At 32.2% G+C, this 16,900-nt stretch overlaps 1 protein-coding gene across 2 annotated transcripts; it reads left to right on the plus strand.

The window, feature by feature from the left end:
- Positions 1–976: 976 nt before the first annotated feature.
- LOC113520289 (uncharacterized) lies at positions 977–16,284 on the plus strand. 2 transcript variants are annotated; one of them, XM_026905572.3, is made up of 4 exons: positions 977–1,218; positions 2,900–3,807; positions 8,064–8,303; positions 14,917–16,284. In XM_026905572.3, the coding sequence occupies exons 1-4, from the start codon at positions 1,200–1,202 to the stop codon at positions 15,232–15,234; spliced, it is 1,485 nt and encodes a 494-aa protein (XP_026761373.2). In that variant the 5' UTR covers positions 977–1,199; the 3' UTR covers positions 15,235–16,284. The 2 variants fall into 2 exon arrangements, with proteins under 2 accessions (XP_026761373.2, XP_026761374.1); XM_026905573.3 differs by lacking the exon at positions 977–1,218 and adding an exon at positions 1,488–1,740.
- Positions 16,285–16,900: the final 616 nt, after the last annotated feature.

Here is a 16,900-nt window from a genome sequence, read left to right on the forward strand (position 1 = left end):
TAAATTATCTAAGAACGTTCCAAAGTCTTTGTACGTTGCATTTACATATTTTATTTTATATTTGTGCCAAATTTTCTAAATAATCCTACTAGTCCACCTGGAATACCTTATGAATTACTTCATTTGTACATTTTTAAACAAATTTTTCAATTTAGTTATTTTTATAAGTAGTTTGACTTTAGACCCAAAATATTTAAAAAAGCTATTTCCCATCTTGATTTCCAAAGTTAATATCGTTAAAACTTTGAAATAACTATAGTTATTTAATATATTTATATTAAGTTATATTTAAGTTATTTAATATTTAATATAAATTTGAAATTTAAAATATTACTGTAGTCTATTTATTATATAACTAGTATTGTAGTTTTTATAAATTTTCTTAATAATAATTATATATTATGAATACGCATGTCGTGGCGGCCTTTAATTGAGGCAGCATTTTATAATGTAACCATATTATCATGAATTTTTTAAGTAGATATAAATGTATGCTTTGTTGGTTGTCCTTAAATAAATAAATAAATAAATAGTTTATAAAGGTATATGTGAATAATATGGTAAAAAAATTTTTGTGACTACTTAAATTTTTTGAGAAATTATCAAAAACCTTAAAATCAAATTTAGTTTCACAACCACAAATTTGAAAATTTACGAAATAAGAAAATACTAATTACAATATTAGTAATAATAACTATTAGGTGTCTATTTCGTATAAAATAAATAATAGGGGTTATTTTATTTAATATCTATATATAGAACTATCGGCGTTTGAGTTTCATTTGCATTTAGTCGGTTTTATTATTATTCAAAGGCACATTATGGGGTTATGGGGGTTAATCACTAACGATTTATTAGGCGATTTCAAGATATATTGCAAAAAAATTGAGGTAACTTTTGCTACTTGAGGTTCAGTTTTTGACAAATTCCGTTATATTTTATCTGGCATCACTGGTATAGACAGCTGATCTGGTTAAATCTATGGTATACTATATCTACTCTACATAGGGAATAAAAATATGTAGTTATAATAGATTTAGAAAAACTTCAAAAAAACACGAATCCACTGATTGAAAGGCAATTTAAAACATTATAAGTTAAAATTTTATTTACTGTGAAGAAATAACGTTACGTTGCAAGAACCTAGTTTGTGGTGTACAAGTGTATTATTTAAAAAGTGATAATAACAGTGACAGCTGATGGATTTATTCAAACATGGTACGGTAATTTCGCTGATTCTCTTTGTTGTTAATGTAAAACTTAATAAAAACATACAGCAATAATATGTGCCACATTATAGTTAGATATAAATTAAGTTTATGATTAGATATTATCATACGAACTACCTACCTATTTTGTTTCGAATGCGACGTTCAATATCCAGTATGAACTTTACCAAGGCCGTGTTATTCCGTGCCTGGCACCAATCGATGTAACGTTCTACGCAGACCGTGGTCAATAAACAATTATTTCAGTGGGTGGATATTGATAACAAAATAATATCATATCAGTGTTAGGGTCTTAGTAGGCACCTCATAGACAATTGAAATTAGTCACTTATAGAGTTCGCGAACATGTCATTGAGCCTTGACTTGTAATGTAGTAGTTGAATGTGATGTTGCGTCGTTACTGTAAATTAGTGCTAAATAGTGATAATAGATTTTGTGGAAGTGTTTAGGAAGCATTTTTGTATAATTATAAATCTTATATTTTTTTTATTATTGTACTGATATATTAAAAGTAAGTTATTTGCGCTTTTAAAAACTATTATAAAATTTGCTGTAATCAATTTAAAAATGTGTCAATTGACATGCTTGTATTTTTTAAATTTATGTATAATTGTTACAGAAAAAGTAATAATGCCAGATATTATATATACTATTCAACCACTACATATAATGTCTATGCTATTTAGACAAAGTGATAATTAACACATAATTAATCACATTAACTAGATATTTTATATAATATCTTGGAAGACTTGGCTAAAGTAATAAAACTAACTTTAACTTATACTTAAGACTATGATGTTTTATTTCAATTTGCTTTAAATATAACTATGTGTGTACCAATAATAAGCTGTTATTTTAAATAGTAAGAATTAAAATTTTTATTAAAAATTTTCAAAATATTATAAATAAAAATTGTCCGAGATAATAATTTCACATTAATTACTTATGACAATCATAGATAATAATTAAAAATATATTAAATAAGTAACTTATATATATATATATATATAAAACTAACTTTGACGTTCTATTATAAATAATCCATATATTGGACAAATAATGACTGATATGATGATGATGAAAATGATAATTTAATTTTACATTATCTAGACAATTTTGTGATTATATATAATGATCATTATTTATGTATAATAGTTATTAAACCACTAAGACTGTAACATAATTATTTATTATATTTACCAGATATAATCAGATTAATAAAGTCTAAGCCAGTTTATTATATTTGAAACAGTTAATAGTAATAATAATTTTTATTTTCCCACCACAACCATATTACAATTCAATTAGCAACAATAGCATGTAACTAAACAGTTGTGGGAAACTGGTCTCTAGACAGGGTAGCAGGCTGCCTGTGTGCTGCCCTATTTAATTAATGTATTTATCTTGCATGTCTTTTTATCAAGTTTATTCATTCTAAAATAAAATTGAGGTAAATAATAATAATAATATGCAATTATCATTTATACAAAAATCAAATTTTTTATTACATTACATCATTTATATAAAAAGTTATGCCAAATTATTTACAAATTTTGCTAAGTATAAAATAATATTAATACCGCCCTTAAGACCCTTTACCCCCTTGCCTCTTTTAAGTTAATGTCAATCTTAGTCAATATATATAAATCTGTATATTTTTGTACTAGGTATGAAGGGTCCTTCTCGGCCCGCCCCAGCGGTACCAACAGGAGCAGTCAATCGCTATTCCCCAGTCACCAATTGGAACGATGATCCTTTTGGTGCTGATGTATTTGAACCATCACCCCAGTTTGCACAGAAGAAAAAACCACCACCGCGCCCTCCACCACCCAAAATAAATTTTAAGCAACCTGATGTTCCCTCAAAACCATCACACTTTATTAGGAGACCAACAGTTCTTACATCATTAATGTCAAGGAAGAAAAATGGAGTTGTGAATAATCCGAGTGGAAATTCAAATCCACAGGATGTGCTGTTTTCTGATATCACAAGTGAGATTGAAACTCACAGGATGTTTCCTAAATGTGAACCTAAGAATGTTCAAACTGGAGCATTGATAGACTTATCTTCACCACCTAGTTCCCCTACATTTACAACTAGGTCTAGCAGTGATGGTCTCAGCGTAGACAGCTTTGGGTCAGATGCTACTACGTCAACTAACCATCAGAATGTCAATAATGGTGGTAATGCCTCACAGGCTGAAAGTGGTTTTGAGGATGATTTCGACCTGATATTGCACTCGAGAAAAACTGTTGTTAAAGATGATACACTGGATGACTTTAGTACCATAGACCCATTCTCTCCACTACCAGCTTCAACTAAACCTCCAGTAATGAAGAAACCTGTTTTAAGTACAGATCTATATAATGTATTAAGTGTCGATCATAGTCAGCCTTGTCCCCTGAAAACCACAAAGGGGCCAACAATAATCAGAGCTAAACCAGCAAGACCTAAACCTCCTGATAACTCAACATTATTGAAAAATACTTTTGGATCCAGTTTCCCTGTGGCTCCTATGAGTATTAATACAACAACACCAATACAAAAAATTAACACTGGCTTTGGAGATAATTTTGTAAGTACATACTTTTACAACTTTTCCTCATTTATAACAATATTATTATTATTTCAGCTGTTAACTGTCCACTGCTAAACATAATCCTTCCCCATAAGTGGATTTTTTTTATATACTTCTTGGATACTCATATTAGTATATCATTACCGTCATATCAGCCGTTAACTGTCCACTGCTGAACATAGGCCTCCCCCTTGAGGGGTTTTGTTAGTAGTTGCCATGCTTGGCAGGCGGGTTGGCAACCGCAGTTAGGCTTTTAGAGATGTCTTAAGAGGAACATTGCTACCCATCTCTCGCCCTCCCTTAGTCGTCTCTTACGACAACCACGGGAAAGGAAGTGTTGACCCATTCTATGTCGGGAAACACATGGCACGGCATTATAAAAATGTATCTTGAGAAAATGTTTGAAATCTGATCATAGAATGAAAGTTCTGGATGTACGAGGTTTGTCCGGAAAGTACGTATAAAAGTTTTTTAAAAATTTTATTTTACAATTATTCAGGTAAATCAATTTTATCCCCTTCAAAGTACTCCCCCTGTGACATAATGCACTTGTGCCAACGCCGTTTCCACTGTGAGAAGGCTCCTTGAAAGTCCTCTGGTTGTAGGTTTCTCAGCTGCCCCGTCGTAGCTTTTTTTATCTCATTTATGTCCCCCAAATGCCGCCCCCGAAGTACCAATTTGGTTTTTGGGAACAAGAAGAAGTCACACGGGGCCAAATCCGGCGAATAGGGGGGGTGTTCGGTCACCGTAATGGAATTTTTACTCAAAAACTCACGGACAACAAGAGAGGTGTGGGCAGGGGCATTGTCGTGGTGAAGAATCCAACGCCCCTCTCGCGCCAATTCTGGACGAACTCGTGCCACACGAGCTTTGAGGCGTCTGAGCACATCGACGTAGAATTTTCCATCAACTGTCTGGCCTGGAGACAGACGAATTCTTGATGGACAATCCCCCGAACATCGAAAAAAACAATCAACATTGTCTTGACATTTGAGCGGGATTTTCTTGATTTTTTTGTTCGTGGTTCCCCGGATGTCTTATCGAATTACATCGGCAAAAATTTCACGGCCATTCTTGCCGAGTTTCGAGAGAAACTTGATTACGACGCGCTGCTCTTCAACGGAAGCGGGCTCCATGCCGACGGGGTTTCGTTAAGAGGTAACTTCACAGATGGCGTGACAAGCCATGCACCGCACGGCGGTCAGACCAGAACTGAAGCATTGTTAGGGACATAAGGAAGGGGTCCTGCGCTTACCTGGCCTCCCCACTCCTCTTTCTCGCATTCCAGAACACTTTTATACGAACTTTCCGGACAGACCTCGTATTTTGTTTGAAAAATTTTGATTTCAAGTAAGCAGTCTTGAGTGGGTTTCAAGTAAGATGTTTGCTTTAAATTGCTTTATCCAATCCAGTAAAAATACTTTGGATCTAATGAGGTATCTGATGTTAGAAAGCGATCTTTGTTACTGAATCAAGTCTTTGAATCGATATCAGAAGTACTTTAGGTTAAATAAATATGTATGTATATAATTGAATGTAACAGACTCATTAATTGGACTATAAAATTAAATAAACATTACATCTATAAACTCTTAACATATATAAGTATACCTACATATAAGTATAATTTTTATTCATATCGGTTAAGCTTATCATTTAGGAGATAGTTTTAATGAAAACTGTAATATGAGTGTGTTAATATTATTTAAATGTACAAGGAAAATTTACTAAGTTTTATAGTAAATTTTTTGTACTGATATTCCAAAAACATTGCCAATTATTATTCAAAGTTTTATGTTGCAGATTTATGTATTATTATTATTGGTAGGTACCAGAAGGTAAAATTACTGTAATGAGCCTTGAAACCAATTTGCATTTAAGCATAGTAAAATTTTAATTGGTGCCAATTACTCAAAATGGCGCAATTTCCAGAATTATCTCAGCTCTTTATATACACCCAGTGAGTAATAGTAGCTTATGAAAAAAAGATAGCGGAGTTAACGGCTGTCAAGATTTATTAAATGTGTTACTACAAAAACAATAAGAAAAAAAAAACAAAACTTATCTACAATGCTGGCTGCCAGATTTACCGCGATTAAAGATCTTTTCGTAATAACACGACGATTAAGTACTAATTGTTCAGAAAATCTATTTTTTTTTCATTGGTACAATTAGTAATAAGCATAGGATAACCAAATTGCTTTTTGCCTATGACATGTAAATCAATATTGAAGTGTGTATTCGCACTTATTTTTTCAATTTATTTACTGTATCCTATTTATTTCTGTGTGTTTCATCAAGTTGCAAAAATTATTGTTTACGAAATTTATTAACAAAAATTGAATTTTTATTTGTTATATACGTATATAAAAAAATCTATTTTTGATAATAAATTATCAAATTAATAGATTAAAATTGATAACTCCATTCTAGTGGAAGACAATGTTTAAAGTTAATATTTTTATATGTTTGGGTATCATAACCATTTTCTGCAGTTGTGACTTATTTATAAATTTTAAGATTTTCACGTTGCATGATTTATGGTTTATACGAGGGTCAAACTGAATGTCCTTAGAAAATCAAAAACTGATTAAATTAGCAAGTTTTTACCTTTATTTTATCTTTTCAAAATAGTGTCCATTTACGTCAATACATCGCTGCATCCGATAGAACCACTGAGAAAAGCACTTTGCCCACTCGTCCTTAGGGATCTCATCGACGGCCTTCTGAAACATAGCCACAGCTTCCTCGGCGTCCATAAAACGTTTTCCTCGAAGTTTTTCTTTTATTTTTCGGAATAAATAAAAATCGCATGGTGCGAAGTCGGGTCTATAAGGCGGATGACCCAGTAGTTCTACGTCTGTGGTCGCCAAATAAGCGATCGTTTGCCTGGCGGTGTGCGACGAAGCATTGTCGTGGTGAAGAAGGATCCTACTGCGAGGTCGTTTCACACGCACTTTTTCTAAAACACGTGGCAAACAATTGTTACTGTACCACTCTGCAGTAACTGTTTTTCGATTCTCCAAAGAACGAGGCCACCATCTTTTTCATTTTCCACCATCACTTTAGTTGGCAACTCCTTGGAAGGAAACACTCACTGAGCTGTCTTTTAGTTTCGGGATCATAACAGTAAATCCAGCTTTCGTCTCCCGTAGCTATATCAAACACAGAATTCAGAGTCACCTCCGGTAAATCTTTCATGCATTTCACTTCACCAATCAACACGACGGAGTTTTTGAGCCTCGGTCAAATTATGAGGTATTCACCGGGCACAAAGCTTCCTGACCGCCAAATGTTCATGGAGGATTTTGTACACTTGACTCATATCAATCCCTAAGCTTGCCCGGATCTGCTGATAGGTCACTCTTTTGTCAGTCCCTATCATACGCCGCACAACACTGATGTTATCTTCAGTCGTCGCCGTAAAAGGCCGTCCCTCACGCACATCATCGGTGAGATTAGTGCGACCACCTTTAAACTCATTAAACCAGTTGTAAATAGTGGCATTGTACGGGGCTTCATCGTGAAAGGTCAATTGTAGTCTATCATAACTTTCTTGTTGACTTACATGACATCGAAAGTCATAAAAAATCATTGCACGAAAATTTTCTCGTGTTAAGTTCATGATAACGTTACACAGACTATTTTCAATTTGCCGCCAAACCGTAAAACAAATGACAAATGAATAAATTATATACTCAGTATTATTCGTAAAGAGTTCCATTTTCAAAATTTTTACATTTTTTTTTATTATATTGCTTTCAAGTAGCCAGTTCTAAAAATTTTCAGTGTAACCCTCGTAAGAGACGAGAATTAAAGCGATCATTTAGGTAAACTGTGCAAATTTACCTGAATTATCTCGACTTTTTGACTAGGTTAAACCGGTCGTGGTCATGAGTAGACGTTGATGTAGCGTTGTCGTGCCTCCGCTTCAGAGGCAGAATTTTGTTGTTCTACCAGCTTACTGTCTCACATCACACAAATTGTGTACCTATATTGATTCTGTACATAACACTGACCGTATCTTTATTCAACAGGTACAGACGGAGGTTAAATAATTGTCAAATAAACATTTATGAATTATTTAACTTCTCTACATAATACCTAAAAAATAATAATAGAAAAAAATAAAATAGTGGTCCTGGCATAGAATAAGCCACCATCACCAGGAAACCATCCCTTTCTTTTCCACGGGAAAGGAAGAGGTGATTTCCTCATAAGTTAGTTTCTATTGTATTATTACATTATTTCAGAATACAAAGCCTATTGGCTGGGATGTGGAGAGATCTACGGAGCGGGAGTCATCGCCGCCGATGCCCTGTGTGCCGCCACCGCCACCGCCTGAGGTTGTCGATGAGGATCTGCCAGTGAAATGGCCTGAGAATTTGTCAGAATTCGAAGCAGATGATGACGTCGGGGAAGAAAACGAGGAACCACATGCTGTGGCGCTTTTCGATTATATTACGGATCATCCGGATGATTTGTGTTTTTCGGTAAATGTCTTTGTCACATTAATTATTTCACTAACATTCAAGTTTAAACTAGAACTAAAACTTAAGCCACAGCTTCGAATTACTTGAATATCCTTACCAAGTACCATATAGTAAGAGATAAAGTTTTTTCTTTTAATATTCGAAGGAAGTGCAGGCTCCATTTGCTTCTATAAATTTAAATATCTTTTACCCTTCTTTGCGACTTTCTTCGCGTGACTAGAATAAAAACCTTTGTCATGCTCCAACCCAAATTTCATGATAATTAGATAATTCGTTAAGTTCTTGGCACCATAAGGACTCGATAAATCTAAAAGTAATAAAGTCACTTTCATATTTATAATATTAAAAAGGATTTTTCATTTCAACTAAAATATAATGATAAATGATAAAAATGTGTGTAGTGGAAAACTGTCTGTAACACTTACATGAAAAAAGTTTAATAAATCAATTCCATACATGTGTGTTGCACTATTGTCATGTGATTATTTTTTTATAAACCGAAAATTTTAATTTTATGATCAAACATTTAAGGGTTTCTTGCGAAATGGGCCCAACAAATTAATGCTTTTTATTTAGGATTCCATACTAAAAAGATACAAGAGAACACTTATGGTGTGACTTTGTCCGGCTGTCCATCTATCTGTCATAGCATTATATCTCAGAAATTAGTAATACTATAAATTTGAGTAATATATAAAATAGTTTTACATATGATTGGTTCGCATATATTGCAGTAACGGATAATGGCCAAAATTATGAAGATGATATATTGCAATGAATTTTTATTGAAAAATATTTGAATTTTTTAACTATGGGGTCCAAAATAGATACTTTCAAAATTGACCTGCTAGTGTACAACTCTCCCAACAATATTCTTCTAACTAACATCACTTTTAGGAAATTATCAAAAAACCTTTAAAAAAAAAAGTTATCTGTTCCATTTTTTTAACCACAATTATGTCTCAAAATAGGAAATTACAAGTAAATAACAAAAATTGTTAGTAGTGTGAGTTTAACTCGCCGCCTGATTTGTTTTATTTTATTTTTAAGTTAGTTAAGTAATATTTTTATGTTTGTAGTTTTATGTTACTTATTACTAATAATATTAATAAATGGTTAAAACCAAGTTAAATGCAAATAATACTTTCTATAAATAAACATACAAGTATATTAATAGAAAGGATTAGCAAGGAAGGATAGATACTGTGGGTCTTCTTTGTTGCTACTTTACTACTTTAACAAACGTATATTTTTTTTTATATATAAACGTATATATATATATATAAACGTTTTTTTTATATAAACGTATATATATATATATATATAAAAACGTTTTTTTTATATAAACGTATATCTTTTTATTTATATAATAACAGTGCAAGTTATTTCTTAATTATTTATTACAATTTTATAGTAGGTATATATTTATACAATGGATTTGGCCTGAAGGTAGAATAAGTATGCACAAAAAAAAAAGCTGATTGAAAACTTTCTTTTCTGGGAAACCGCTACAAATATTAACTAAATGCCTGGAACGTTTTAAACAACTACCCCAAAGACAAAAGATTAAGACTATAATTTTAACTTCTGTAATAATAATTCAAATATCTGACTGCCCTGTTTGAGATTATAGCCATAAGAATGTAATATTTATTTAACTTTTCTTAGGAATTCTTTGGCGATTGAGATAAATTTTGCTAAAGAAATTAGGAATAGACCAAGTAATTACAAGTTTTAAGTGATAGAAATAATAAATATGTCGATGATAAATATTTATCTATTGTCATTATTTTCTAAAGATACTGTTATAATAGATAAAATTAAAAAGTAATATAAAAAAAGAAAACAAGATAAGCGTAAAAATAATTATCTGATCTATAAAGGGTAAAGAGGTTTTTTCAGGGTCGGCAACCTGCGCGTAATGCCCCTGATATTACAGGCATTCATAGACTACGGTAACCGCTTACCATCAGGTGGGCCGTATGCCTGTTTGCCACCTCAATGGTGTAAAAAAAATAATTTTATGAAGAATTCAGTTTTTTTTTGTTTCTTGGATAAAGACATAGGGGTAGATATATAAGAAAGATATTGGAATTGAAGTGGAATAAACGTAGTTAAAATGTTGGGTGAAAAATCGGCAGAATCAAGTAGACATACCTATTACATTTTTAATTCAATAGTGCGAGAATTTATTACAAAGAAAAAACGGTGGCCTAGCGGTGTGAAATGTGCAAATACGTAGTTTCATCACCATTGAGATGGCAAATAAGAAACGTAACTGTGACCGCATCCATTTCGTGCAGTAGTTTATGCGTAATGCCGGAACAAACATACAAACAGCCATAATTTCCAAAAATTATAATAAATTAAAAGTTTTGGCTTCTATGGATCTTATTAAGACTCACCATATCAATTTAAGTATCTTTCATCTATAGATATGATCTAATTACAATTTTATTATATTAATTAGTTTTTTTATTGGTCCACGCTGGTTTCATATAAATTCTTACCCACGGGATTCTTTACTATATTTTTAGAAATACTATAAATTTCATAGGTTCCACTATTGAAATTAGATAGCAGTAGATAGGTCACTACTTAAAACTTATAATAAAAATAATTATTAAATATATTACACCAAAACATTTCGAAAATGTCACTTGCATTGCTTATTATTCGATTTTTTTTTAAATTCTATGTAAATTGTATGTAGGAAACTTCGATCAAATTCACATTTAGCCAAAGTCTAGTTTCTTTCGAAATTACTTAGGGCAAATTACATGCATTTATTTATATCATTCGTTTAAAGGCGTGAAATTATAGCAACTGTTGGAAACAAAATGGCAGTAATTAGAGCGTGGTTAGGCGGTTACCTGGTTACGTATGGTATAATTAAACAATATTTTTGGTAAAAGATAACACCGACACATGCCAATGAGTTCAAGATTTTATTCTTTTGTCGACTCGCTAAAAGGAAAATTAATATTCATATATATATATATATATATATATATATATATATATATATATATATATATATATATATATATATATATATATATATATATATATATATATATATATCTCCTCACAAACAACTTAAATTTACAGATAGGATACAATAAAATTAAAATAATATGGAACTCTGCTGTGAGGAGCTGGTGTCTGTAATAGGTATATATATATAGGTATATATATAGGTATATATATATAGGTATATATATATATATATACGTAATTTCAAAACATCTGTCTGATGACGCTCGTTCACGTGTCTATTTAAAAGGGGCGTTCTTGTCAATCGAGTCGCTGATTATGAATACTTGAAATAGATTGAAATAATATCAGTGATATTTACATTAATTCACACTGTGTTGTGCGAATTCATTCTACTGATATTATGTTCGTTACAATAATATGTATGTTTCCATTGAATTGTAGAGCAATATCACAGGAACTCGTTATCTTTTTAACACTTCCACTACTAGTGTGTCATTCACTCGTTGTGAAATATAATAAAAAGTACAAAAAAACTTTGCCATAATAATGCGCATGATAATAGCTTATTTATCGATAAATTATATATTAATGTTTTTGACGTAGTTGAGTATCATAAAACAATTTATGCTTACTAATATTGTCCACACTGGTGGTAGATAGGTCGGGGCGTTGTTAGTCCTAAAATATGATTAATGATGCTTCATAAACTTTATTTGCTATACTCGGGAACGGGTTCTGTATTTAGGCATCTGTTCTATTTCGAGATTTCTGTGACTACATTAGCGATTTTTTTTGTGATGCAGTGATGGGTATGTTGATTGGCGTAAATAAGGTTCTGGGTTCGATTCCTATTTCATTTCATTTCCTATTTCGATTTCATTAAATTTTAGTTTTAACATTTATTGAAATTTTGGCGTCTGTAAATAAATATTGTAAATATTCATCTCATAGCCATTTGTCAACATCATTACTTTCTTTTCCACCAAGTAGGTTAATTTAATTGTACATAGATATTTCACCTCTTTCTATCTTTCGGACTGGACGTACAGACACGACAGCGACGTTTACTTCTCACATTCATTTCTGCTGTCATTCTCTCATTATATTTGAATCAATAATATAATCAAGTTAGTTATTATTTTGTGATCTATTTCATTAAATTTTAGTTTTGACATTTATTGAAATATTTACTAAATCTAGAGTTATATAAGTCAAAATTGGTACTGACTGGAAAATGGTGATGCGCCCATGCTAATTATAATAATTTATATGTTTTTAAATATTTGTACGCTGGAAACAGCAGAATATGATGGGAATTTATTAACTACTGTCATCTTGTTGTACAATATTTTAACAAATAAATTTATTATTTTTAACTTCTTTTCAAAATGTCTCAAAATTTGTAAACAAAAGTCTAATCAGTGCGTATTGCCAGTGATGACTTACAAAATCGAAACATGGCCCTGAATACTTGCTCGTATGCAAAAGGTTCAAATTACTTGGTGCGCTATGCAGAGGACTATGCTCTAAGTTTCACTGCGTCATAGAATCCGAAATGAAGATTTCCGCAGAAGAACTAAAGCGACCGATATAACCCGAAGGATAAGAAAGCTGAAGTGGCAATGGGCTGGTCACATAGCTCCGAGAACCGACAACCGATGGGAAGAAAGACTCTTGAGTGGCGATTCCATACAGACAAACCCAGTGTAGGACAACCCCCAACGAGCAACGACCTCAAATGCATTGTAGGTAGTCGGTAGATGTAGGTGGCTCGGGACCGTTTCTTATAACACACTTATGTTCAGCAGTGGACAGTTAATGGCTGATATGATGATGATATAAATAAATGTTATTAATATAATATATATGCTATTGGTGATAAACAGATCTTGAAAATTTCGACATATTGTCAATATTTCGAAATCAGCAACAGAATTATAAAAATATTGCTTCGAAGTATGTCCAAGTTATTCAAATAAAAACACTTTTTATTCTATATGTGTACGCCTTTAATTTACAATAATATATTTTCGACGTTAATTTAATGTACTATTTTTTTCTGAATCATTTAACCTCTGGTGACCTTATCTATAGATGACTCGTTAAATACCTTTAATAACCGCTTTCTGTGTGGCACTCTGGTGATGCTATAATTTAATGGAATAATTTACAATTTTAAAGTACATTATCGATAAATTCAACAAATATGTATTTCGAAATGGAATCACATGAATCAGCAAAGTTCATTAACGACTAATCTATTAAATTTTTTAACTACCTACCCTAATTGACTGACGTAATTAATTTTTGCCAGTTCCAGTAATATAATAATACTTTTATTCATACTTTTGCCTCTTTTTTATTATTGAAAATGCCTTATGTATATAATAAACAAATGTAAATGTTGCTAATGTTACTAAATTTATACAAATACGTACATTATATATCATCATATTAACCTTTAACTGTCAACTGCTGAATATAATTCTCCCCTTGGAGGGTTTTCCCAGTAGTTGCCACGCTTAGCAGGCGGATTGTCACGGCAATTAGGCTTTAGAGGTGTTTTAAGAGGGACGGTGCTGCCCATCCCTCGCCCTCCCTTAGTCGCCTCTTTTGACATCCACGGAAATGTAAGGGGTGGCCTATTCTATGCCAGGACCACACGGATATTATTTATATAATATTTACATAAATCGCCGTCGTACAATTCTGTTGGAAATTCCGCAGCAGCAATTAACGTGCACACAGTCCAACCTTTAATATCATACTTAGGATGCTGTTGACGATTAAAATGCGCTTTTTCCGTATCGGATATAAACAAACAAAACTATACTTTGCGGTCATCTCCAATACACCGCAGAATCGTGCTCTCATCAACAACCTGGACGCGTTGTTATATTGGGTACGCAGGCCGCTGTAGGGTTTTTGAGTATATACAGTCCACAAGTTGCATACCTGTATGTTATCATGTTTGCCCTCACCACTGGCGCCCTTCACTCCCTTTCAATGTTATCATCTTTGAGATCATTGAACGGGAGTTGAGGTCATTTGGTGATTAGAGTATTTAAATTTATACGGCCTTTTTAGTATGTTCAACAATTTCATTTATAAATTTCTGTTGTTAGTTTAGGGGATTGAAAATTGTAATCGGTTCTTATAAACATGAAGAACACAATGGACATCATAGCATATATTGTGACAAGTAGGGCTCCTTACTAGGGTCGTTATACCAGTGTACTCTATATATAATGAAATATCATATTAAGTTTAAAAAGTCAGTCATTTATATTCCTAGTTACATTACATGTGGCATTCAATTAGGCATGGATAATATCAGTACCGCTGTAATATCTATGTATCGACTTTCTCTGAAGATTAATGATGCAAAAAAGGTTATAACCTATTTCGGTATCACTCATATTGGTCTGATATCTATTAATTCCGATGGCGTTTGTCATTTTGATACTCGAATTATATATTGGATAATAGATATCTTATGTATCTATTATTGGACCAATATACTTATAGATATTGTAACTAAAATATATGGATATTTCTATATATTACTTATCTCTACTTTCAATGCATTAACCATCTAAAATTACCTTTGCAGGTAGACACACGAATACAATTGATACGAAGAGTGGACAACGATTGGTTATATGGACGCCTTCGAAGCGGCGTCGAGGGTCTTTTCCCATCAAACTACGTACAGATAATAGTCCCACTGCCCACTGATGCACTGCCGACGTCGCCTCAGATCGGTATTGCCACTGCGTTATACGACTTCGAACCAGTCCAGCCCGGCGATCTTCGATTCAAAACTGGTGATACCATCTATGTCTCACATAAACTCAGTGAAGAGTGGTACTATGGTGAATGTCATGGTATGAAAGGACAATTTCCCTTTAATTACGTACAAATGAGCTAAGTCCAGTATTATACCTCGTGACGTAAAATCAAATTAAGTTTCGATTGTGATACTAAGACGTGGTTAATTATGGATGGAAATAATGACAAAAATTTTATAGGATATGACGTGCCCTGCACGACGACTGATGTCTATCATACTATAAGCCACAATTTTGTAAATTTTATACTTCCATGAGATATGGCAGATAATGTTATAAATTTACTTTGATATTTGCGAGATATTATATTGTATTAAGAACTTGAATACGCAATTAAATGGATTGATATCTTATACAGGCTAGTTATTTTGAGGACTTAATATCCTAATGTTCACACCAGACAATCTGCGAAGCCATTAGTATTGTACAATTATTAGTTCGCGTCTTCGCACTATTATTGTTGCCATAATAAAGTAAGTAACCTAATTAGCTTTACTAGCATTTGGAACGTATTTGGGCATACTAAGTCTTTTTAACACATTTTTACACAGTAATAAAATTACTTGTACATTGAGAGACAGCTTATTGAATGACTGAATGTAAATAGAGCTTGTATAAAATTAACGTCCCATTAGAATATTAATATATTTTAGTTTGTATTGGTTGTGTAATATAGACTTAATTTGATCTGATAATTTTAAGGCTTTGTAATTATTATGTACATTTTGTTGTCGACCAAATAATAGTAGTAGGTATCCATGTTTTGTAAAACAAAGTGTGGTTTATCGAACTTTAGTAGGTAGTCTAAGTATAGTATCAAATGTTTTGTCTTTATTGATATACACTATAAATAATATTCCATTGGTAATTATTATCGAATTGTCCAATTACTATTTATTTCGTTAGCTATTGTATAGACACTATTGTTCATATCAACCAAATCAATGACGAATTATTATAAATATTATTTACGCATTATAATAATTTTGTATATTTTTTGTTAATACTTTTTGTGTCATTTCTTGTCAAATAGTATGTATTTTGGAGGGACCATAATGTTAAGTGCCTTAAGTATTTTGTGTATATGGCGAATTTATTTATGTATTGAAATAAAATCTACTTAATGCAAATTATTCTTTATATAATTTTAAACCTTGAGGTATGGTATAGCACTATATGGGGAAGGCCTATGTTCACAGTAGATAGTTAATTTTTCAATGGATGATAATGAAATGGCAACCCCGCCTGTCAGTATACGCTGGCGGGGCACCAGTGTGGGGTGATAGGTGAGGATGAAAGCAGGTTCCATCGTGCTCATCGTGAAGAATTACACTAGAATTGATCACGATAGTTTCCAGGGGGAACTGCGCGGAGGTCGACCTGATAGGGTGTATTGCTAGTTATGGGGAAATGAGACCCTATCCATTACTAATAATCCCTTTCCCTCCACAGTAGATAGTTAACTGCTGATATGGTGATCTATATACATATGTATATACCAAGAAATTAACGAACTCACCATGTTTATCGTTTCAGACGATTGTTTCGACTTCATTCAATTATTAATTTGAATATATATTTTTTTATGTTTGTTACCTCATAACTTCAATAGTTGTAAACCAATTTGGAAAATTCCTTTTTTATTTGAAAGAATATACTTCTAGTTTTGGCCTATAAAATTTTTATTAAAATTGATTCAGTAGTTAATATAATTGGTTTTGTCACAATTGAAGTTTTTTGTGGGTC

The sequence above is a fragment of the Galleria mellonella genome, unplaced genomic scaffold, assembly GCF_026898425.1.
Source record: "Galleria mellonella isolate WM207_F2 unplaced genomic scaffold, CSIRO_AGI_GalMel_v1 utg40, whole genome shotgun sequence".
Taxonomy (NCBI): Eukaryota; Metazoa; Arthropoda; class Insecta; order Lepidoptera; family Pyralidae; genus Galleria; species Galleria mellonella.